This window comes from Epinephelus fuscoguttatus, linkage group LG5 (assembly GCF_011397635.1).
Source record: "Epinephelus fuscoguttatus linkage group LG5, E.fuscoguttatus.final_Chr_v1".
NCBI classification, from domain to species: domain Eukaryota; kingdom Metazoa; phylum Chordata; class Actinopteri; order Perciformes; family Serranidae; genus Epinephelus; species Epinephelus fuscoguttatus.
In genome coordinates, this window is record NC_064756.1 from 46,296,177 (window position 1) to 46,321,909 (window position 25,733).

Genomic DNA, 25,733 nt, shown 5'->3' on the forward strand with positions numbered 1-25,733 from the left:
CTCCTCAGGCTCCACTTCACTCAGCTGCCCACAGACCCACTGATTCTTCCCAAATTAACCTGCACAGCTTGCTGGGAGCGGCTAGCGGAGCATAGCCACAGCATAAGGGAAGCACAGCCAGTTAGCCTCCGCTAGGTTCCCAGCTAGCCTGGCTCTCCGTTTGGATGCTAACGGAGAGCCATAGCTAGCTGGGAGCGGCTAGCGGAGCGTTAGCCGCAGCATGACCGGAGGGAAGCACAGCCAGTTAGCCTCCGCTAGTCCCCGAGCTAGCCCGGGCTCTCTGTTTGGATCCAAATGGAGCACCAAGCCCTGGTTTGTTATTCAGGTTAAAGTGGGAAGAAGCAGCAGGTTTATTAGGCAGCTGAGTGAAGTGGAGCCTGCAGAGGAAACACCGGGACCGTCTGGATGTAATAGTCCGTGGAGGTGCTGCAGTGCTCAGCTGCACAGATAGGAAACCCCTCAGCTGTCAGGATGTACCACTCTCTCACTCCGCTCTCTCTCACGCAGGGGCAGAATGTACGTGCCACTTGGTCGTCAGATGTAGTCCGTGTAGTGTGTTCAAATGAAACTGACACAGGGCAACATGAGGCGACGTAGACGACGGAACAGTTGGCTTTCGTCACCGCTAGTTCTTTGATGTCGGTTTGGTGTGTCCGCACCTTAAGCAAACCGCACCAGGGTTCACTTGGAAGTGAACCGAGGCTGCTGTCAAAAGACGAGGTGAATCATGCAAATGAGAATTACAGAGTAAAGATTCAGACTCCTTTAAAACATTCATAGTGTTGCACAGGTAGTTGTGTGAATAATGAAAAAAGAGAGCTTAGCGTATTGTCTAACCTTTGGCGTTGTCAGTTTTTCAGTTTGAAAAAAAGCAACATGGTGAATGAACATGTGGAATTTTCTGTTAATTGTTCAAGATATAAATAAATAGCCCAACCACTACTGTATTTTTAAAACTGTTCAGCTGCTTTTACACTGCTGCACCACCCACATGCAAGACATCCCCCAATAAGCAAAGCATTTTTAAAGGCGGCTGTCGGTGATATGGTCTGAACACTGGCAGAAGTGCAAGCTAGCTTGTAGCTGCATACTGTAGCAAGACAACAGAAATCACTGAAATTATCAAAGATTTCTACATGTTTGGACAATTTACCAGTCATCTTTAGTTTGGTGGAAATGTTGTTGCAGGCCCAGTTTTTCTCCTGGTTGTCCTTAGAAGTTGTTAGTGCCGTAGTGGATATTCAGACACCAGCATTATCTGTTCCTCCATCTTGTCTTCTTTCTGCTTTTGTAATGCCCTGTATTTGATTGGCCAAGCAGGCGGCAACTGCCAGAGGTTCAACACGGTGAACTATGTGTGGTAGAGCAAAATCTGTGCATGTGGGTGTTAGCCGGCTCATACCTTAACCCCCATGTTGGAAACCGCTTCCCCTCATTAAAATGACCTGAGTGACCGCAGGGCAGTGTGAAATCCCCATTAGACTTTGAATATCCTTGGTATAAGGTAAAGTAGGGCATTAGGCCTAAAGCTAAGAGGAAGATATATCAAAGGTCTGGGTATAATTCACAATACTGAGTAGTTCAATGTGTATCAGGCTTTATTTTCAGCCTAACTTACTGGCTATAAGCAGTAAGTCAAAGAGGATGATAACCATGTTTAGGCAGCCTTTGCCAGGTGGGTTTCCCTTTACATTTGAGACATTCTGCTGACTCAGGACTCTCTGGCCATTAGGACCCTTTGAAATATTGTTTTCCAATTTTTTGTGTTGAACATGCTACATTATTCATACAGAGAATGAAGTAGCATAGTGTCCCACTACGGAAAGATTTCAGTTGTTTCAGGGTATTTCCTAATTCATGTATCTTGCAGGTAAAAGCTTCAGTGTACTGACTGAGAGTCAGATATAGGCACATGAACGAGTGGCTCATACTCGAGCCCTGATGAAATCAACTTAAAGGGATAGTGCACTCAAAAATGAAAATTCAGCCATTATCTACTCACCCATATGCCAAGGGAGGCTCAGGTGAAGTTTTAGAGTCCTCACATCCCTTGCAGAGATCCCGGGGAGAGTGGGTAGCAGCACAACTCCACCTAATGCAGGCTGAAGGCGCCCCAGATTCAAACGTCCAAAAAACCACATAATTGAAACCACAAAATATCTCCATACTGCTTGTCCGTAGTGATCCAAGTGTCCTGAAGCTTCGACATAAAAAGTTGTTTGGAAAAATGTCATTTGAACTCTCTTTTTAGCCCCATTGTATCCTGCAGCTCTAACTGCTTCTCTGCACCGAGCTGATGTGTTGTGCTTGTGTGCGAGACCAGCGAAAGCACGTGAACACACATGAAGGCGGCGCCCATGTCTCACGGTCTCGTGCAAGTGCAGACACGTGAGCGCAGCGTACAGAGAGGCAGTTAGAGCTGCAGACTACAATGAGGCTTAAAACAGAGTTTGAATGACGTTTTTCCAAACAACTTTTTATGTCGGGGCTTCAGGACACTTGGATCACTATGGACAAGCAGTATGGAGATATTTTGCGGTTTCAATTATATGTTTTTTGGACCTTTCAATCTGGGGTGCCGTAAGTCTCCATTAGGTGGAGTTGTGCTGGTACCCACTCTCCCCTGGGGTCTCCGCAAGGGATGAGAGGACTCTAAAACTTCACCTGAGCCTTCCTCGGCATATGGGTGGGTGCACCATCCCTTTAAGGCATGACTAAAAAGTTGTCTTTATTTTGCTTGATGATTTTCAAACAGTGGAGGACACGCTGTTCAATTCTGCTGTTCATTCAAGGCTCTAACTAACATTAGCTACGTAAATGTGAACTTAAAGCTGCATCTGTGAGTTCAGGTTAACTTTTTCTGTTTCTGTTTCTGAAATGCTTTGCTAATAATGACAAGTGTTTTGCTTTGTTCATTGTCAGATTCTTTTTCAGACTCTCTCTTTGATCAGCCTGTTTTCCTTTTTTGGGTTGCTTTGCAGTGTAGACATTTGTTGCCAGTGCTGGAATAGCAACTTTCTCTGCAGGATTCTCTGCCACTGAATCAGGCTTTCACCATCTAAAGGGATGTGCATGCACATCTGCATTTGTAGAACAGCCAATAACGCCCTCTCTCTGAAATGACCTGTGATTGGCCAAAGTCTCCCGTCATGGGTTAGATTTTCTGAAGCCTGAAAACAGAGTCAAGAGGATGTGCAGAAGTCTAATTTTCTCTCAGTCCACTCAAATTACAATATGCTCAAAGTGTGTTATGGATCTTTGCCCAGTTACACCAAATAAATCTGCCCATCCCAGCTTTAAGAAGACATTTCCTATTAAAGTTAGATAGTTAGTGCATGAATTTATATTGAGATGTTTAGTGGACTAAACATGTGGAGCAAGTAAGAGGTACAGTCACCGTGGGATTTGTTCAAAATGAGAGGTAGGAGAAATATGAAATATTTGGTTATGACCCCAATTTCAGACATGTCCAGCAACAATAGATCAAAAGCTTTGACAACGCCAAAGGCAGATATTTAAGGCCAAATTCTCCCAGCGTGATCTGCTGCTACAAACCATGTCTACAAACCATTCAATCAGAAAGAACAGGAGAAAACGCAGAATACACTGACTAATGGTAACACAAATTGTCATTTTTTAATTGAAAAACACAGAACAGTGCTGGCACGATGGACAAAATTTGTTTTTGCAGCATTTTTCAATAAGCGTGCAGTTCAGATGGAAGACACTGGTTGATGACCTGTTTCTGCTCGCCCTGATTTTCTTTCTGTTTATATTTGAATGCTTTCCACTCATCTATACCCAAGATGGAAATCTTCTGAGGGCAGTACACAACAGCTAATGTGCCCTAAAGGTTACGCCATAAATCAAACTATAAATTGTCACAGCTTCTGACTGCAGATGCTTGTGCACTGCAAGGATGAAAGACCAATCCTGTGCTGCGTTTTGGCTGCTGAGTAACATACTGATTGTAGAACATATTAATGAACATTTCTAGTATATTATAAGACAGAATGATATAAGGGAAATGGAGCAAACCTGCTCCTGAGTGCAGTCACTAGTGTCATGTGGTAACTACGTGAAAACAAGAGTCCTGCTGATACTGAGACATTACCATCATTTCAGAATATCAGCACTATTTCCCACTGGTTCTCTGTAAGATTTGCTGTTTGTGCTCTTGGATGCATTTTTGTTTCCTTCATTTCCCATTGGTCAGTTATGTGGTGACTGAACTGATGCAAAGTGACCTCCATAAGATCATCGTATCACCGCAGCCTCTGAGCTCAGACCACGCCAAAGTTTTTCTTTATCAGATTCTACGAGGTAGGTTCTCTTATATTGCTTTTTCATATCAATCTCTTTCTATTGTTGAATTAATTCAAGCTCATTTTTTTAGATATCCGTAAGATGTTGGGGATGAAATGTGCAGACATGTGTTTAGTGGATGTAAAGGGTGTAAGCTAAGTTAGATTAGTGTTTGTATTTTTCAATGGCAGCGCAGTGGTAGTAGCTCTGTCGCCTCACAGCAAGAGGGTTCCTGGTTCGAACCCAGGGTGGGGGGTTCAAACCCAGGGTGGGGAAGTCCTTCTGCGCAGAGTTTGCATGTTCTCCCTGTGTCAGCATGGGTTTTCTCCCGGGTTCTCCAGCTTCCTTCCACTATCCAAAGACATGCAGGTTAGGTTAACTGGTGACTGTAAATTGGCCATAGGTGTGAATATGAGCGTGAATGGTTGTCTGTCGCTATGTGTCAGCCCTGCGATAGTCTGGCAACCGGTCCAGGGTGTACCCCTCATCTCACCCAGTGTCAGCTGCGATCAGCTTCACCACCCCTGCGACCCCTAACGTGATAAGCGGTTATGGAAAACGAATGAATGAATGAATTTTTCAATGCTTTCAGAGGGCTGAGGTCCTCTGAAGCCTTGTACAACTTTAATTTAAACCATTGTTGAAATGATCTAGTTGCTAGTTAAATGATGCATAATCTTGGCCCAAAGTAAGGGTTGTATTTAGTCCATTTATTAATAATAGGTGTGTTTATTAATAATAGGTGTGTTTTGTTATTATTAGTTAGGGTTTCAGAAAGATATTCATTCATTCATTCATTCATTCATCTTCTAACCGCTTCATCCTCTTGAAGGTCGCGGGGGGGCTGGAGCCTATCCCAGCTGACATCGGGCGAGAGGCAGGGTACACCCTGGACAGGTCGCCAGACTATCGCAAGGCTGACACATAGAGACAAACAACTATTCACGCTCACTCAGAAAGATATATGATGTAATATTCTGTCCTGTTGTGTCTTCCTCCTACACTATCTCCAACACCAGGACTTAAATACCTTCATTCTGCTGGCATTCTACACCGAGACATCAAGCCTGGCAACCTCCTGGTCAACAGCAACTGTGTGCTCAAGGTGCGTGGAGGAGCCCATGTCGCTACCCTTTTTTATGTCAGCTGAACATGTCAGAGAGGATGTCGAAGTCCACATCCAACCTGAGAACAACACCACATTAACAGAAAGCTCTGTAAATTCTGCCATCTGTATCCTGCAAGAATTTTTTTTCTCTGAAGCTTTAAGATGTTCTGAATGCTTCAGAGACAACTGGACTCAGCTCCAGCTCATTTTACAAGATGTAGTTGATGGTGTTTGTACTGTTTTGCATTTGATTGTAAGGTTCTTATTATCTACTATCTGTTACTACCATGGACACAACGCAACAGCACTATAAAACCACTGCCTTGTAAAAGACTTCAATCGGTTTTGATTTCATCAATCAAAGCAGTGACACAATAATTATTATCTGCCGGGCTGTGGATGTAACATTGCTGTCCGTTGGTTATCTTTAATGTTTTTTGTTTTTTTTGTGGGCTTTTGCCTTTAATGGATAGGACAGTGTGTGAAATGGGGACACAGAGAGAGAGAGTGGGGACTGACACGCAGCAAAGGGTTGCAGGCCGGACTCAAACCCGTGACCGCTGCAGCGAGGCAATGCCTCTGTACATAGGGCGTCAGCACTATCCACTACGCTACCTATCTTTAATGTTTTTCACTTTGGTTTTTTTTTGTCTTTTTCTTTCTGATGTACTTTAAAAACACCTATAATCATAGAGTCTTCAATACATCTTGACATAGTGTCAACAACTTCTAAACATTAAAGGTTTTACAAAAAAAGACGTTTTTATATGCACTGTATGTGTGCTGTTCTTCAGGACAGATCTGGGGATAAAGTCAGACTACCTTTATTGTTTCAATTGCACAAAATAAATGGAGGCAGCCGTTTGAATGCATGGGTGGACAGCCCAAATATAGTCTGTGTGGGAAACACAGTCAAACTGTGCTACATGATGCAACACTTGTTGTGCCCTATGAGCAACACACACAGTGGTTTTTTGCATTTGAGCAGGGGAGACTAGCGTGCTTATGAAGCATAACCTCACAGCTATCAGAATAAAGCTGCAAGGGAAAAAAGAGAACATAAGACCACAACACTAGCCATTTAATAAAGGCCTTTTAACTTTTGCACCAGAGAAGAGTTGCCTTGGATTTTGTTTTTTCAAGATAAGACCACAACAGTTGTAGTAATAGCTGAATGACTGTCTTTCAGATCTGTGATTTTGGTCTGGCCCGAGTGGAGGAGTCAGACGAGTCACGACACATGACTCAGGAAGTGGTGACACAGTACTATCGAGCTCCTGAGATCCTCATGGGGAGCCGCCACTACTCCAACTCCATTGATATCTGGTCTGTGGGTTGCATCTTCGCGGAGCTGCTGGGGCGACGCATCCTCTTCCAGGCCCAAAGTCCCATTCAGCAGGTAACTGAGTATCCTCCCTCTAAGACAGGGGTCTCAAACTCAAGGCCCATGGGCCAGACACGGCCCTCCAGACCATTCTATACAGCCCGCTATTTGATATCAATTTATAGTGAAATCCAAACACAGCGGGCCTTGAACGCAGCCTTGTCGCGACTGAGGAAAAATGATTGAAACGATTCTGTTTTTGACTCTTCAGCGCATCATCCCCCGACCCTTGATGCTGATCACCACACCTGAAACCAAGTAGAAAAAAAAAAACAATAAACATTTGGCACACTGCTAACACTACCAAACATTGTAGCTTACAGTGGCCAAAAGAAAGATTGATGCTGAGCACAGAGTGTTTCAGGAGAAGTGGGAGACTGATTATTTCTTTGTCAAGTTTAAGGGGAATGCCATCTGTCTCATCTGCAATGAGAAAATTGCCATGTTTAAAGAGTACAATCGAAAGCAGCATTATTCAACTAAACATGCACAGCAGTATGCTAAGTACCAGGGAGATCAATGGACACAATGAGCTGCACAGCTAAAGAAAGGACTGTCAGCGCAACAAGGAAGGTGCAGATTCTGCAACTGCTCTGCACTGCATTATCCATCAGCAGGCACTGTGCAGCAAGTGTTTGAAGTTTGACAACGTGATGTCTGTCGTTGTGAAATGCATCAATTTCCTCAGATCCAGGGGCTTCCAGCACCGCCAGTTCCGTGCCTTTTTGGAGGAAATTAACGCATCATATGAGGATGTGCTGTCAATTTCTGAGAGAACTACCCTCATCCTTCCCAGAGCTTTCCAGGATGTTCAAGAGGACCATGTGCCTTCTTGGAAGCACATATCTCTGTGAAAAACTATTCTCCACCATGAACTTTTCTAAAATCAAAGACTAGGTCCAGACTCAGTGATGCTTATCTTCAAGCCATATTGAGGGTTTCAACTGCCACCTCCCTCAGAGCAAATGTGGCTAGGCTGTCTGAGAAGAAGCACTCTCAGGTGTCTGGCAGCAAGCATTAGGCAAGAGAAGCCAAAATTGACTGTAAAATAGTTTATGTTGAGAAGTACAGTTGTTCGAACAGTTGAACGTTTGTTTTTTTTTTTTTATTTCAACTTTTTGTGGAATACTTGAAGTGGCCCCCTTGTGACAAGACTGGATGCTAAGCAGCCCTCAGGTAAGTTGAGTTTGAGACCCACGAATAATCTTGGCGGTGTGTTGGGATCCTCCGGTCTCTGTTATAGTGAGCGGTGCACGCGCTGTAGACATAATGGAACAACACGTCGCGCGGTAAATCCAGAATGTCTTTGAGAAAGCCTTCCATCCACTTAACTGTATCTACTGTCTCAGATCCCTCTGGTATGTCATACCCATGCAGGTTGTTTCTTCTCATGAAATTTTCCAGGTTCTCACACTTTTCTTTCATCTGATGGTCTCTTTGCATGAGATAGTGGAGGAGCCGGTCTGCGTGGTCACCCCTGTCCTCCACTGCGCCGACACGGTTCTCCGGAACCGTCTGCTCTAAAGAGGATATTGTAGATTGTGTCCTGACATACAGAAACAAGCCTTACTCTCCGTCTCTCCCATGTCTTCTGTCTTGCTGCTTGTAGCTGGATTTAATCACTGACCTGTTGGGGACTCCCTCTATGGAAGCCATGAGGACAGCATGTGAAGGTGCTCGTGCACACATTCTCAGAGGACCACATAAACAGGTAATACACAGTTTACACAACGCAACTTAAGCCCTGATTTTCTACTCCCAGACCAGTTATGGAGCTCTCAGCCAAAGCCTCAGATCAGAGGCATATCAGTGTTGGCTCAGCACTCACAAATCGGCGCTCAAGCACTATGTATGAACTGTTACAAGATGCAAGCCCAGAGGCTCACTGATGCATTACAGATGCTTCCCATATATCTAGCATGCTAAATTCCAGGGGTGTCATCCATATAACAGTGCGTAGGATCCATACTAAAGTGTATATGTGAACAAGTGCTGAAAATGGCATGCAGCAAAAAATATTCTCATTTATAAAACTGCTGCTGCCAGTGCACAGTTTCCCTCTATAAATACCAAATCAACTTGGCATTGTCTGAATGTAGATGTGCCTCATACTCTGCCCTCATACATTCACACATTCATACTCAGTCTGAGCTGGCTTTATGTTCTGTGCACTCGCACAAGTACAATTTAACACTGTTGGACTGAATGTATATGACAAAGTGCATCCATAAGTAAAGTATGATATGAAGAGCTTCAATTCCCCATCTCACCATCTGTGTCACTAATTTCCCCTGTCTCCAAAATGTTTGTATGAATGGGTTTCAGAATGAGTTTCAGAACAGGTGCGCATATTATTCCAACAAGTTTGTTTTCAAAGATCACAACTTTTGTGTGGGAAGTGGCACACACCTCTTTCAGGCCTCATTTTGTGCATATGCAGTGGTTATAAATAAGACCCCTGGACCTGTCATGGACTTGTTGGCAAGCTACAGCCAATGAGGGCCCAAGACAAGGACAGAGACAAGAGGCGCTGCAGCACGTTCCAAGATATTTGTGTGTTTGAGAACAAGAGAGCAAGAGAGTGAGAGAGCACGAGGGAGAGTGTGACAGAGCAAGAGGAAGAGAACTTTTGGATGCATTGTGTCTGTAAGTTGTTAACCTAATAACTTACTCAGACCACTGCTTGGTCTACCTTCACATCACATGACATACTTATACATAGTGTAAACTTAGCTTAAGCAATCTCTTTTTTGTGTGGAGCTCCCCTACCTGTCTTTCCAGCAAAACAAAAACTCCAGTAACCTTTCATATTTTCAGAAATATGAAAGGTTACTGGAGTTTTTGTTTTGCTAATAGCATTTGAACTGCTTGCCATTTCCACTGACATACAGCAGCCAGTTGCTGATACTACAATACAGAGATGGGATCAAGTCTCACATGTGCAAGTCTCAAGTAAGTCTCAAGTCTTAACCTTCAAGTCTCAAGTAAGTCCCAAGTCATTTTTTCTTGGGCAAGTCAAGTCAAGTCACAGGTTATGTCAAGTCAAGTCAAGTCAAGTCCTGTAATAGGTGAAGTCAAGTCCAAGTCAAGTCACCTTATTTTGTAATTTTACCTGCAGAATCTGATCTTAATAAAGTGAAAAGACAAGATATAAGTAACAGTCAGTAAACATTGACTTCATCGCTGCAATGTTTACTTTGCAGGGACGACCCCCATGCATGCGCGCACACACGCACACACACACACACACACACACACACACACACACACACATTAACCAAGGCAGCGGCCAAAATCACCCATTTAGCTCATTTAACCCTGTGTTGTTCGTTCATGAAACGTACAGCCGGTCTTGTGATGAACCGGTCGGAATGTTCGCTCACGTTTTCTGGGGTTAATGTTTGCAAATAAATTAAAAAACAAGTTCCACCAAACCGACACACCCCCACACCTCACCCCCGTATCGTATCAAGCTAACGTTAGCTAACTACTGACTAACCAGATCATATTAGCTAAATGACAAGCACTTACTGGGCAGAATGGCTCTTCAAATGATGAACAAAGTTTGAAGTTGTCGTCTGGCTGTCCAAGATGTTTATACCGCTTGTCTTGCAGTGTGCTGTTCGTCTTTTGCCGTAATAATGGTAATTCCGAAAGCCGAAGACGATGACTCTCGGTACCCCTCCCGCTGACATGTTGATGCCTATCTGATATAAGAGGGCCTGTTTCTCCAATAAACACGTAAGGTATGTAGAGAGGGCATGACTGATTGACAGGGTAGTGATCCAATCATGTCAACGCCATTGTCAGCCTGCGCTCCGACCGGGTAATCGACAGTATTTTTTAAATTAATTTATTAATTTTATATTCTAACCGAAAACATGATGTGAATAACACTCAAGTCATTCAAGTCATCGTGTCTCAAGTCAAGTCATGTCAGGAGTCTTTAACTTCCAAGTCTGAGTCAAGTCTCAAGTCTTTTATTTTTTGTCAAGTCAAGTCACACGTCATCAAAACAGCAACTTGAGTCGACTCGAGTCCAAGTCACAATGACTCGAGTCCCCATCTCTACTACAATATAGACCGACTTCTTTTCAAGTTGGGGCACCTTGCAGTAACACATTGTAATAACCTCTAAAATATAGTTTTGCCGGGAAAGCTCTTTAAGAAGCTGCCAATATTCCTGAGCCTCAACCCCCAGTTCCAGCCACATGCAGTGGCAGCAGGCCCTGCTTCCACTGACAGTCTTTGCCATGACCACAAAAGCAGATAGTTGAGGCCCACCTTCCTGCTGCAGCCACACTTCTTTCACAAAATTCGGCCCCGCCTCCAGCAACAGCACACGCACTCCCTGCTTTGACCATGTCTCCATGGCAACATCAGAACCCACCCCCAGTGTCTGTACAGGCCCTGCCCCCTGCAATAACAACAGCCCCCCTGACTCCCGCAACAGCGTCCCCTGTGGCAACATCAACTCATATCCCCCTGCAGTAGCCATGCCTCCACAAGCAAGAGCAGCGTCTACCTGTACCTGTACCTGGTGCACAGGTGGCATCAAACAGCTGTGGACACTGATGTCTCTCATCAAAACTCACAGATATGTTACAATTAGCAGTGTATTTTGTTTCTCATTTACAATTGCAAAGCTGATCATTTAAGATTTAGAAACCATGCATCCATGTTTAAATTGGATTGCAGTGTTCTTCCTCACATTCTGCTGCCACATAGCTATGTTTCATGGCTCATTTTAAAAAACTGCAGTAAATGGGGGGACGTGGGGAGGATGGTTAATTTTGTGATTTTTTTTTTTGTCTGCAGCCATCCCTTCCTGTTCTTTACACACTGTCTAGCCAAGCAACCCATGAAGCTGTCCATCTCCTCTGTAGGATGCTGGTGTTTGATCCGGTAAGTCATTGTTTTATACCTAGTTTTACAATGTTTTTTTTAATGTTTTGTTGTTCAGTGAGTCTGTTTTGTTGTTCAGTGAGTCTTATGCATATATACTGTACAACATACTATACACAGTTTGTGTGCCCGTCATGACAAGGTGTTTGAAAGAAGCAACAAATTAAAACAGAGTTTCAGTTCAAAAGATTCAACAACAAACAATAATAATAATTCTAATAAAAATTAGAATTAAAGTTAGATTAAAAAAATGCAATTAGCAGAAATAAAGAAATCAGTTTTAAAAAATATGTTAAATATAAAGTGCACCATGCAGTGTTGCAACAAGTCAGTTCAAGTTTAGGTAGTCAGTGAGTGTGATGTGATGAGGGAAGGGGGGCTGTGTTTCATGCTGTTATTCAGCAGTCTGATGGCCTGTGGGTAGAAGCTGTTGGTCAGTCTTGTTTTCCTAGATTTCACACTTCTGTAGCGTCTGCCTGATGGCAAAAGTGTGAAAAGACTGTGGTTGGGGTATGTACAGTCCTTTATAAAGTTGTGGGCCCTCCTGATGACCCGGCTGTCCTGAATGGAAGGAAAGGCTGCTTGTGAAATGAGTTGTGTCATTTTTATCACATGCTGGAGGGCCTTCCTGTCCTGTGCAGTACAGTTTCCATACCAGCCTGTGATTGAACTTGTGACACTCTTGACTGTAAATCTGTAAAAGTTACTGAGGATATTGGTTTGCATGCCAAATTTACTCTGAATTTTTTAAGAAGTACAGTCGCTGCTTGGATTTCTTAATGGTCTGTTGTGTGTTGTGTGACCAGGTGAGATCCTTGCTGATGTGGGTGCCAAGAAATTTAAAGGTTTTCACCCTCTCTACCTCTGTCTCACAGATGTGTAATAGCATGCTCCCCTCTACTCTTCCTAGGATCAATAATCATCTCCTTGATCTTCTCTGTATTTAGGGAGAGATTATTTTCCTGACACCAGGCCACCAGTTCTGCCACCTGTCATCTGTATGATGTCACTACCCCACCAGTGATCAACCCAATGACGGTAGTGTCATCCGCGAATTTTATAATGCTGGTATTAGTCTGGGAGGCCACACAGTCATAAGTAAAGAGTGTGTATAGCAGGGGGCTCAGCACAGCCCTGGGGGGTTCCTGTGCTTATAGTTATTATGCCTGATATTCGGTTACCAACTCTGACTGACTAGGGTCTGTCTGATAGGAAATTCAGCACCCAGGCACAGAGAGAGGGTATCAGTCCGAGGGTGAGGAGCTTTTCAGAGAGTCTGTGTGGTATGAATGTGTTGCTGCATTCAATAAATAGCATTCTCACATATGCGTCCTTGCACTCTGAGTGTGGGTGCTGGTGTTGACTGCATCATGAGTGGACTTGTTCTGACGATATGCAGACTGCAGTGGGTCCAAGTTGGCTGTGATGGCCTTTGTGATGTGAGTCATGACAATCCTTTCAAAACACTTTATCACATTTGGAGTGAGTGCAACAGGATGATAGTCGTTCAAGCAGGTCACAGTATTTTTCTTTTGGAGGGGCACAACAGTGGTGGACTTAAAGCAGGCAGGCACAGAGGCCTGAGTGAGGGACAGATTGAAAATTTCAGTGAATACACACAGCTCCGATGAGCAGCTGTCTGGACCAGCTGCCTTCTGTTGATTTGTTCTCCTTAGAGCTGTGTGCACCTCCTGTGTAGACACAGAGAGTGGTGTGTCCTGTGTGCCCCCTGGGGCCAGAATCTCTCTCTGTTGGTTGGTGTTGATGGTCTCAGTCTGTACTGTCTGTTGGCCTGCCTGATTGATCTGCACAGGTCATATCTGACATCGGTTTAGGAGTTGTCTGTAGGCTGGATAGAGGAACACTGAGATGTTGTCTGACTGTACAGTGTTTCCTCTACGATTTTTTTACCTACAGCAGTTGACGAGGGTGTGTCGTGAGCCTGAGGCGGTGTTCGCGCTGTAGTAGTAGGTATATACAGGGCTAGTACATCTTTTTCCTCACTAATAATAGCCTACTGGTTCTCTGTTGGAAACAGCCGATGAAGTTTTCGTTAGCCGTTGCTATCCTGTGCACCTGCACAGCGTGGTGATGAACTGTCTTATTGATTTCGGTTGCCGTGCTGTCTTGCGGGCCTGCACAGCGGAGTGATACTGGCCAGAAAATAGTCCCAATTGATAGCAAGGTCTGACGTAATGCGGGATGTTTTAAAATTATTGAAATAGTCTAACAAAACACATGCATACTTTTTTGTAGCTTAAAACCTTTTGGTTACGTGTCTCCCGTACATCTTCAGAACTACTTTTTCTCCGGTAAGCTGCGGGCGATTTCTCAGAGCAGGAGGCTCGTTGAGAGTAGTGACACCGTCACATCAGAGCTACAGATGGTCAGCGTTTCACACAACTTCATGTCCAAAAACCTGAACTATCACTTTAACATAGGGGGGATCCAGAGATGGGACCAAGTCACACATGTGCAAGTCTTTTGCCGTAGTAATGGTAATTCTGAAAGCCAAGGACGATGACTCTCGGTACCCCTCCCGCTGACATGTTGATGCCTATCTGATATAAGAGGGCCTGTTTCTCCAATAAACACGTAAGGTATGTAGAGAGGGCATGACTGATTGACAGGGTAGTGATCCAATCATGACAACGCCATTGTCAGCCTGCGCTCCTACCGGGTAATCAACAGTATTTTTTAAATTAATTTATTAATTTTATATTCTAACCAAAAACATGATGTGAATACCACTCAAGTCATTCAAGTCATCGTGTCTCAAGTCAAGTCCAGAGTCTTTAACTTCCAAGTCCAAGTCAAGTCTCAAGTCTTTTATTTTTTGTCAAGTCAAGTCACATGTCATCAAAACAGCGACTCGAGTCGACTCGAGTCCAAATCACAATGACTCGAGTCCCCATCTCTGGGGGGATCAAAATAAAATAAATAAATGAAATAAAAATCAACCAGCCACCCTCCTCCCCTGACAAGTCCCTTCATAAGTAAAGAACAGTCCCTAAAGTGCAGTGAGGTTTGTGGACACAAAGAGAGAAATGTGAACGGCTCGTTTACACCACATACTGTGTGCCGCCATGGCTCGGCTGTTCAGGTACTTTTGGGCAGTCATGACAACAAGTTATTCACCTGGAGCCAGACTTCTTCGTTGCCGGTAAGCCATTATAATACGCCGCTGTATTTGACAGGAATACGTATTCCTATCCGTGTCTGTGACCCCCGTTCAACCCACAACCAGCGGGATTTGCCATTTCGTTTCTGCTGCTGGTTGAAATCTGTACTCACACAGCATGCTGAATGATTTATTTTGCCTGCACAAAACTATTTTTAGTTGCAAATGCAAGTGCGTTGACAGACAGAGTAAAATATCGCCACACTGTCGACATTTTACTCCATCCGTCACCGCATGCTGTTTGATTGCGTTATCAAAACACGCCGCTATTATTCGGCCTTGCTTTTCACTTATTCCACCGAATACCGAATGTATGTTTTTTTGCAATATTAGGCCGAATATATTCGGTGCATCCCTAAATAGGAGCCTTCCCCCACTCCGCCCTCCCCTCACCGCTGTTCTCCTCACTACACTGGCTGCTGCGCTGTGCAAGTGCACAGATGTCTCAGAGCAGTGGTGGTGCATTTGCAAAATAAATGCTTTGAAGGAGCAGCAGCGGCGGCACACTATGCTAGATGAATGTAGTGGAAACACTGCTGTAAAAAATGTGGCCGGGGCACAGCCTTATAGGCATTTCTCATTTTGCTGTAGACCTGGTCAAGGATGTTGCTCTCCCTCATTGGAAAGCTGACATGCTGATGTTACTTGGGAAGGACATTCCTACGGTTGCAGTGGTTGAAGTCCCTGTGTACAATGAACATTGCATCTGGGTATGCAGTCTCTTGCTTGCTGATGACATCCAGTATTAGCCCCAGTGTGGTTGCGTGATCTGCCCGTGGAGGAATGTACACAACCAGCATAAACATTGCGCTGAATTCCCTTCGCAGATAATAGGGTCTGCACTTAACCATCAAAAGTTCAACATCAGCTGACCAATGCTTTCCAACAACATTTACATCCACACATACACACATTCACATTTTGAGAAGAACATGCCAAATGTTTTACCAGAATCTTAATTTCTACTGACCACAACCATGAAAATCCCAGCTGAGGATGTCTAAGCAAATTTCCAAATTTCCAAATTTCCAAAGGCACACTTAAAGGGATAGTGCACCCAAAAATGAAAATTCAACCATTATCTACTCAACCATATGCCGATCCTCACAACACTTTCGGAGATCCAAGGGGAGAGGAGGTAGCAACACAACTTCACCTAATGGAGGCTTATGGCGCCCCAGATTCAAACATCCAAAAACACATAATTGAAACCACAAAATATTTCCATACTACTCGTCTGTGGTGATCCAAGTGTCCAAGCCCCGACATAAAAAGTTGTTTGGAAAAACATCATTTGAACTGTTTTTAGCGTCATTGTAGCCTGCAGCTCTAACTGCCTCTCTGTGCACCGTGTTCACGTGTGCGCTCAAGACCAGCGAAAGCACGTGAACACACATGAATGCGGTGCCCATGTCTCATGGTCTCGTGCAAGTGCACACATGTGAACGCGGTGCACAGAGAGGCAGTTAGAGATACAGGCTACAATGAGGCTAAAAATAGAGTTCAAATGACGTCAAATGACGTTTTGTTAGATGACATGTGAAAAGGGTTTGGTGTATGACAGCTGTGGTGCACCTGATTCCCCTCTGGGCATGATAAACCAACATGTTTCTCTCCTCCTTGATGACCCAGGAAATGTGGTGTTCAGGCTGTGGATTGCTTGTCTTTTGACCCCCTCAAAGTTAGGCCAACGCTAGCTAGGCCAACCCAGTTTGGTTGCTTACCATCTGGGTTGGCTGGGGCCCCCTACTACTCCGCTGTGGCAGCCAAGGTTATTAAGAAGTAGCTGGGCATGGCAACTAACTTTTAGCTGGTCAGTATCAGTGTGGTTGGGTTCATGTTATGTTGCAACAGGGCAGTCATTCATCAGGCTCCACCTGCTGTACCCAAAGAGCCAAGTAGAGGGCGGACCCTGTGTGAGATAGAACAAATGTTAGAATATTGTAACCCTAGTTCTGTTAGCACAGGTGGAGCCCTCTACCTAGGGGCCATGTTGCTCATACCCTGCTTGCTGAAGAGGGTGTAGGATGTCTGATGTCTGCCACGGCTGTGGCTCAGAGGTAGAGTGGGTCGTCCACCAATTGAAAGATCAGCGGTTCCTCCTGTCTGCATGTCGTGGTATCCTTGAGCAAGATACTGAACCCCAAATTGCTCCCGATGGCTGTCCCATCGGTGTGTGTGAGTGTCTTAAAAAAACTGAGTAGCAGGTGGCACCTTGTATGGTATTCTCGGCCACCAGTGTATGAATGTGTGTGTGAATGGGTGTAACTCGTAGTGTTAAAAGCCCTTAGAGCGGTTGGATGACTAGAAAAGCGCTATATAAATGCACGTCCATTTACCATTTACTGTGGGGTCTGCACATATTCAGGTAGGCACGCCCTGATTGGCCAGCTACATTATGTTTTTCCTCAGTGTGGAAATGTATGCTCATGATTAGACGAGTATTACCCAAAGAGTCCAATAGAGAGCTCTGCCTGTGCTCATAGAACCAGGGTTACAATATCGTAATCTTGATTCACACCAGGGGTGTCACCATTCTCCATATCCATGATTTGATCAGACTTTTCATTTAAAGGTCTCGATGTGATAATACAGTGACACGGTGGTGTAGTGGTTAGTACTGTTGCCTCACAGCAAGAGGGTTCCTGGTTCGAACCCAGTGTGGGGGAGCCCTTCCGTGCTGAGTTTGCCAATTGGCCCCATGGTCCCATGGCCGGGTACTCCAGCTTCCTCTCTCAATCCAAAGACAGGCAGGTTAGGTTAATTGGTGACTCTAAATTGGCCATAGTTGTGAATGTGAGTGTCAGTGGTTGTCTGTATCTATATGTCAGCCTTGGGATAGTTTGACGATAGTTTCTCGCCCTATGTCAGCTGGACTAGGCAGACTAGATTTGATAATACTTTTGATTTAAACATTATTTTTTCAACACAGCTGGATATGCTATTATGACTACAGTGTTTCCCATAGTTTAATTTGACCCGTCATAGTTTCTAAATAAAAGATTTAGGCTGCCGAAAGTATTGACTTCTCATGATATAAATAATATCTCGAACGCCGTAGCGTTGTGTGCCGATGTGCTCAGGTTGTCAGATCCAGCGCTCGACAGTGCGAGTGTTTCACTCGACTAAAAATATGTGTGTGCGAACTGTAAAAAATATTTAGGGGCACATGTGCGCATAAAAAAAATCAGCCGAAGCAGCCTATATTTTTGTTAATAAAAATATATGATAATCTAACCGCAAATGTTGGAGGAACTCCAGCTGCCTTCCCTCTTCCCTCTTTCCCGTGTGACACACACTGTTGGCACAGTGAATATAAGTCCCACTGTCGGCTGGGTGGAAATAAGTCAAAGGGCTCTAGTTTCCCGGCGCAGCGCAGGGTGGCGAACCCTACGCAGAGCTAGTTTCAAGCAGCGCAACCCCAAGGCGCGCTCAGTTTGGTAGTTTGGCAGACCGAGGTGCGCTGAGATGGGTTTGGTGGCGCAGCAGGGGGAGGTGTCAACAGATCCAGCTTGGCGCAGTGACAGTTTCGTGCCAAAAGGCTTTGCCGAAGGTGTGCTAAAAGCTCGCTATCTGAAACCAGGTCTACTGTCAGCGCAGGGGGAGCGCAGCCGGTGTAAGCCGAAGTTTGGCTGACCGGCAGACAGTGTGCACACGTCACCAAAACCTCACAGGCAGGTTTCCAGAATATCAGGCACATTAATGATGCAATAAATACCCACAAAACCACTATTCAATGCAACTATCTGCAATCAGCACATAAATGTACTCTATATCGACTGTCCCGTCACATCTGATGTCAGATCAAAGGGGATTGGCACTGTTTGGCACGCGTAATGGAAACCCAACCTGATTTGATTAAACAGCTGCAAACTAATGAGTTCACACCCCTCTCAGCCAACCACAAACAGCCACAGCATCAGATAGGGAGTATATATTCAGCATCTGTCATCTTAGAAAAGTCAAAAGAAAAGAAACAGAGTGAGACTGCGAGAGAGAAAGAGAGAGAGCGCGCACGCACGAGAGAAACGCATCATTGATTTACAATTGTGGTGACCTCCTCCCAGGCTACCTTTACATCATCAGCCTGTGGAGGTCTGCTCGCAGTTCCGTATATTCAGACACTGCGAGCAGACCTCCCGGACCAAAACATCAGGTTCCTCCTGGGAGAAGTTTGGCTGTCTGACGCTGCTGCTCTCTTCTGTTATGGCGAATTGAGTGAACTCTCATTACACCTTCGTGCGGCACATTTAAGGGCGAGGAGAGGGGCTCATTTGATTGGTGTGATGTGTGTAAAACCCACTCCACGCCTTCTCTCCTCCCTCTTTCCGACTTGCGCAGGTAGGAGATGGGACAGACGAGTAGCTGTGCCAGCGCTCACGGTGTGCCAAACTTGCAAAATCCGCCTGGCCACACCCAGTTGGCCCAGAGTGTGGAGAAGAGGGACCAGGAAAAGCGGCGGACCTCCGGGGAAGCCTGCTCCGTTCTCCCCGCAGCTAGGGACCGTTCGCCACGGTACTGCTGCTGGGCAGGGTGGAAATAAGTCCTGCAGAGTTACAGAGGACCTGGAGAATGTTTTAGGATAGTAATAACATTATATAAGATAATCATATTACAAAGATAATAACATTAAAGACAAAATGAAATTGCAATACTTTTTCAAAACTTGATGATTTTACCTTTCTGTACATTTTGTATACAAATTCATTTCAATCTCAATTTACAATGTTCAAAATTTTCTTCCGCGGGGGGGGCATAGTTTCCCAAAATCCTGTGGGAAACACTGGACTATCTATGATTTGTAAAGATCAACAGATCATAAATTCTATGCCCTGACAACTGCCGTTTACATTTTCAAATTCTTCTTTAAGCTAAGCTACACAGTATCAAGTGTGATATAATCAATTTCAGTTTTATTTATAAAGTCCTAAGGGAAGCATATATAGAGTGAATAGGATTGGTCCGAGCACAGAACCTTGTGGAACTCCAAAACAAACTTTAGTACATGGAGATGATTCATCATCAACATGAACGAACTGAAAATGATCAGATAAATAAGATTTAAACCAGCTTAGTGCAGAACCTTTTAGGCCAATTAAATGTTCCAGTCTCTGTAGCAGAATTTGATGGTCGATTGTGTCAAATGCCGCACTAAGATCTGATAAAACAAGTACAGAGACGAGTCCTTTGTCTGAAGCAATCAGAAGATCATTTGTAATTTTAATTAGTGCTATGATGCACTCTAAATCCTGACTGAAATTCGTCAAATAAATTATTATCCTGGAGAAAATCACACAGCTGGTCTGTGACTACTTTCTCAAGGATCTTTGAAAGAAAGGGAAGATTAGATATTGGTCTATAGTTGACTAACACATCAGGATCCAGGGTGGGCTTTTTTAGAAGAGGTTTAATTATAGCTACCTTAAAGGACTGTGGTACATAGCCTGCAGTGGCGATTGCTCTAAGACTGCAAGGGAAGCTCAGCTTCCCCTAAAATGTCAAAAAATAAGTGGTCAAATATGTACTGTTGTGTTTACATTTCATTGACTAAATATGTGGTAGCCTCAAAAGATTTATTAATACACACTGGGATATGTTGAAAAAGATAAAGAAACTTTGGTAGGATGGTCATCTTAATGAGGTTGACACGACCTGTAAGAAACAGGGGGAGGGAGGCCCACTTAGACAGATCAGCTCTACATTTGTCTAGTAGTGACTGAAAGTTTTTAGAAAACAGGTCTTTAAAAGAGCTAGTGACAAACATCCCTAAGTACTTGAACCCCTCCATGGCCCTTTTAAAGAGGAATGTGGATTGGGGGAGTGCCTTTGCCAGTTCATTTACAAAAAACACTTCGCTCTTTTGGATGTTTAGTTTGTAGCCTGATATATGGCCAAATTGATCCAAAAGTAAGACAGTATGGGGAGGATATGGAATTGGAGATCATGAGAAGCAGGTCATCAGCGTGAAGAGACAGTTTGTGAGTCATTCCGTGACAGGTAATGCCCTCAAACTTATCAAGGCTTCTGAGCCAGATAGCGAGAGGTTCGATGGCTATATTAAACAAGCGGTGAAAGAGGACACCCTTGGCATGTCCCACGTTGGAGAGAGAAAGGTGGAGATCGGATGCCATTAGTGTGTACAGAGGCAGATGGAGAGGCATAAAGAAGTTTAATCCAGGAAATAAATTGAGAATTGAAATTGAAATTTTTCTAAAATAAAAATAGGTAACCCCACTCTACCCTATGGAAAGCCTTCTCGGCGTCAAGTGTCACTTTGATTTCAGAAATGATAGAGGAGAGTGAGAAAATGATATTAAGTAATTTCCTTGTGTTAAAAAAAGAGTGTCTCCCTGCTGTAAATCCTGTTTGGTCTAGTAAGATTATATCTGGCAGTACACGTTGGAGGCGGAGGGCAATTATTTTGGCCAGTATCTTACAGTCTACATTCAGCAGAGAGATTGGTCTATAACTGCTGCATGAAGAAGGGTCTTTGTCTTTCTTGAGGAACAGAGAAATAGATACTATGGACAAAGTTTCCAGCAATCGGCCTACCTGGAGGGAGTCATTGTACATCCTGGCTAAAATCAGGGCTAACTGAGAAGAATATGTCTTATAAAATTTGACTGTAGCCATCGGGCCCAGGAGACTTCCCATTTTGCATAGATTTAATTGCATCTTGTATCTCAAGGGTTCTCAAGATGGGGCTGCCACTAGGAGATCTGATTTGTGGAATTAGTCTGGACTAGAGCTTAGATCGGGCCCAAAAAATCCAGCCTGACCCGGCCGAGCCCATGCACGTTATGGGCCCGATTTAAACCTGACATTTTTCAATAAGTTGGCTATTATAATGAAGAGTATTAAACCACAAGTCTTGTTATTTGAATGACAGAAACATAGGATCTTAATGAATGGCGCAACACGGAAGCATGATTATGTAATAAAACAGGTGTTTATTTTAGGATTCAGGTGGTGAAGGGCTGTGCGCGCACAATGTCGCAACATTGTAACTGAGGGCCGAATTCACAAAAGGATTGCGTGGCTTTTGCGGCCGCTAAACCGGTAAAAATGGAGCAAACAGATACGGTCTAATTCACAAAGCAGGCGCAGAGGGTGAAATGCTCCACTACCTGCGCTGCCAAGCAGATTGTGTCTTGGTGCTCCGGTGTTATTTGCACGTATTGAAATGAGGTAATATGCATATATTACCTTTCTTTCTTTTACCTTTCTATGCAAATGAGCCTCATTGATAAACAACGTCTAATTCACTAACACCAGCGCTAATAGCCACACGCAGTTTGAGTGAAGTAAATAACGTCTTTAGAAAGCTGGTGCAAACTGGGCGCTCCTCTGTGGAAGCCTCTCGCCCAGACTTTCTAGTGATCGTGGCAGCAGTGATTGTCTGTTAAATCAGTCTGTAAATAATATTTTGACACTATTATTATAATCATTATTACTTTAATGGCATCCGAAGATATTGATGCGTTGAACAGGTGACAGTCTGCGGTCGTTCTCAAAACGCACTTCTGTCACGCACTTCAAAAGCAATTTTCAATCATTTATTTTACGAAACGGGGAAAACAAACGTGAACTAAAACACTGCGGTCAAGCCAGCCGTGGTTCGCTTTTGCTTGGTCAAATCAGCCGCACGTTTTTTTCTAGCGCGCGAATCTACTAACATTTACGGTAATTGTAATGAAACGGCTCTGAAGAGCTGCTGGTAGTGACAGTGGGTCAGACTGCAGAGGACAAGTTAAAGGATATTTTGCCGAACTTTGACGTAGAATAAAAAACGTATTTTCCATAAGTAGTCCATGATTCATATACCGCTGAACTTAGTACTCCCTAGACTACGTGCATGCATAATATGAAGTACTTTTACTGTGTACTTTTCGAGTAATCCTTTGTCAAAATCCTTAACAGATCACAAGATCAAAGATATTTCACTCAACTTTGATGCGAAATAAAAAATTTATTTTCCATAAGTAGTCCAAGATTCATATACCACTGAACTTAATACTTCCTAGACTACGTGCATGCAGAATATGAAGTACTTTTACTGTGTACTTTTCGAGTAATCCTGTGTCAAAATCCTTAATAGATCACAAGATCAAGGATATTTCACCCAACTTTGATGCGAAATAAAAAATGTATTTTCCATAAGTAGTCCATGATTTGTATACCCCTGAACTTAATACTTCCTAGACTACGTGCATGCAGAATATGAAGTACTTTTACTGTGTACTTTTTGAGTAATCCTGTGTCAAAATCCTGAACAGAGGATAAGATTAAGGATATTTCACCCAATTTGATGTGGAATAAAAAACTTATTTTCCATAAGTAGTCTGTGAGTCATATACCGCTGAACTAAGTACTTCCTAGACTATGCGCATGAATAATATGAAGTACTTTTACTGTGTAGTTTTCGAGTAATCCTTTGTCAAAATCCTTAACAGATCACAAAATCAAGGATATTTCACCCAACTTTGATGTGGAATAAAAAACTTATTTTCCATAAGTAGTCCATGATTCATATACCGCTGAACTAAGTACTTCCTAGACTACGTGCATGAATAATATGAAGTACTTTTACTGTGTACTTTTTCAATAATCCTGTGTCAAAATCCTTAACAGAGGTTAAGATTAAGGATATTTCAACCAATTTGATGTGGAATAAAAAACTTATTTTCCATAAGTAGTCTGTGATTCATATACTGCTGAACTAAGTACTTCCTAGACTACGCGCATGAATAATATGAAGTACTTTTACTGTGTACTTTTTCAGTAATCCTGTGTCAAAATCCTTAACAGAGGATAAGATTAAGGATATTTCACCAAACTTTGATGTGGAATAAAAAATGTATTTTCCATAAGCAGTCCATGATTCATATACCGCTGAACTTAGTATTTCCTAGACTACGAGCATGCATAATATGAAGTACTTTTACTGTGTACTTTTCGAGTAATCCTTTGTCAAAGTCCTGAACAGATCACAAGATCAAGGATATTTCACCCAACTTTGATGTGGAATAAAAAACTTATTTTCCATAAGTAGTCTGTGATTCATATACTGCTGAACTAAGTACCCCCTAGACTACGTGCATGCATAATATGAAGTACTTTTACTGTGTACTTTTTCAGTAATCCTGTGTCAAAATTCTTAACAGAGGATAAGATTAAGGATATTTCACCCAACTTTGATGTGGAATAAAAAACGTATTTTCCATAAGCAGTCAAAGATTCATGTACCACTGAACTGAGTACTCCCTAGAGTACGTGCATGAATAATATGAAGTACTTTTACTGTGTACTTTTTGAGTAATCCTGTGTCAAAATCCTGAACAGAGGATAAGATTAAGGATATTTCACCCAATTTGATGTGGAATAAAAAACTTATTTTCCATAAGAAGTCTATGATCCATATACCGCTGAACTAAGTACTTCCTAGACTACGTGCATGCATAATATGAAGTACTTTTACTGTGTAGTTTTCGAGTAATCCTTTGTCAAAGTCCTTAACAGATTACAAGATCAAGGATATTTCACCCAACTTTGATGTGGAATAAAAAACTTATTTTCCATAAGTAGTCCATGATTCATATACCGCTGAACTAAGTACTCCCAAGACTACGTGCATGCATAATATGAAGTACTTTTACTGTGTACTTTTTCAGTAATCCTGTGTCAAAATTCTTAACAGAGGATAAGATTAAGGATATTTCACCCAACTTTGATGTGGAATAAAAAACGTATTTTCCATAAGCAGTCAAAGATTCATGTACCACTGAACTGAGTACTCCCTAGAGTACGTGCATGAATAATATGAAGTACTTTTACTGTGTACTTTTTGAGTAATCCTGTGTCAAAATCCTGAACAGAGGATAAGATTAAGGATATTTCACCCAATTTGATGTGGAATAAAAAACTTATTTTCCATAAGAAGTCTATGATCCATATACCGCTGAACTAAGTACTTCCTAGACTACGTGCATGCATAATATGAAGTACTTTTACTGTGTAGTTTTCGAGTAATCCTTTGTCAAAGTCCTTAACAGATTACAAGATCAAGGATATTTCACCCAACTTTGATGTGGAATAAAAAACTTATTTTCCATAAGTAGTCCATGATTCATATACCGCTGAACTAAGTACTCCCAAGACTACGTGCATGCATATTTTGAAGTACTTTTACTGTGTACTTTTCGAGTAATCCTGTGTCAAAATCCTTAACAGAGGATAAGATTAAGGATATTTCACCCAACTTTGATGTGGAATAAAAAACTTATTTTCCATAAGTAGTCTATGATCCATATACCGCTGAACTGTGGTATTGCTCCTTTTTTGTTAAGTAAAAGTTCAGAGAGTATTTCCTCTAACACTGTAAATCTGAAGAACTGACTGTTAACTAACAGTTAGTTCATCATTAGTTCCTCAGTAACTACTCTAATTTTATGTACCTTAGTTCCTCAGTAACTACTTATTAGTTCATCATTCAGTCCTCATTAGTTCCCCAGTAACTATTCATTCGTTCCTCAGTAACTACTCTAATTTTGTGTACCTTATTGTAAAGTGTTACCAAGATATGCATTGTGCTTATGTTACTGTTATGATACATGATGATACATAAAAATATATATGATATAATATATGATACATAAATCATACAGAGAGACAATCTGGAAAGGAAACAAGACAGACTGTGTCCTCATTCCCCTGCTTTACCTACATTATACAGGTCACATATTTGTCACCGTGGTCTCCCAGCCCTGGGATCTTTTGGTGCTCCATCTTCTTGATGTTACTGTCAGCTAGGATTGGCAAATCTATCTCAACTCTTCTCTTCTGCTCCTAGT

The 25,733-nt window shown here is 42.9% G+C and overlaps 1 protein-coding gene across 3 annotated transcripts in view; it reads left to right on the forward strand.

Annotated features, from left to right (window-relative positions):
* nlk2 (nemo-like kinase, type 2) overlaps nucleotides 1-25,733 on the forward strand; it is a 209,145-nt gene that overhangs the window by 147,002 nt on the left and 36,410 nt on the right. For 2 of the 3 annotated variants that reach the window (XM_049576773.1, XM_049576772.1), the window contains exons 4-8: nucleotides 4,217-4,323; nucleotides 5,325-5,410; nucleotides 6,603-6,812; nucleotides 8,407-8,508; nucleotides 11,616-11,702. In XM_049576773.1, coding sequence (XP_049432730.1) covers nucleotides 4,217-4,323; nucleotides 5,325-5,410; nucleotides 6,603-6,812; nucleotides 8,407-8,508; nucleotides 11,616-11,702 — 592 coding nt within the window. Of the gene's footprint in view, nucleotides 1-4,216; nucleotides 4,324-5,324; nucleotides 5,411-6,602; nucleotides 6,813-8,406; nucleotides 8,509-11,615; nucleotides 11,703-19,224; nucleotides 22,473-25,733 lie in introns of those variants that run through there. The other variant, XM_049576774.1, reaches the window with a different exon arrangement.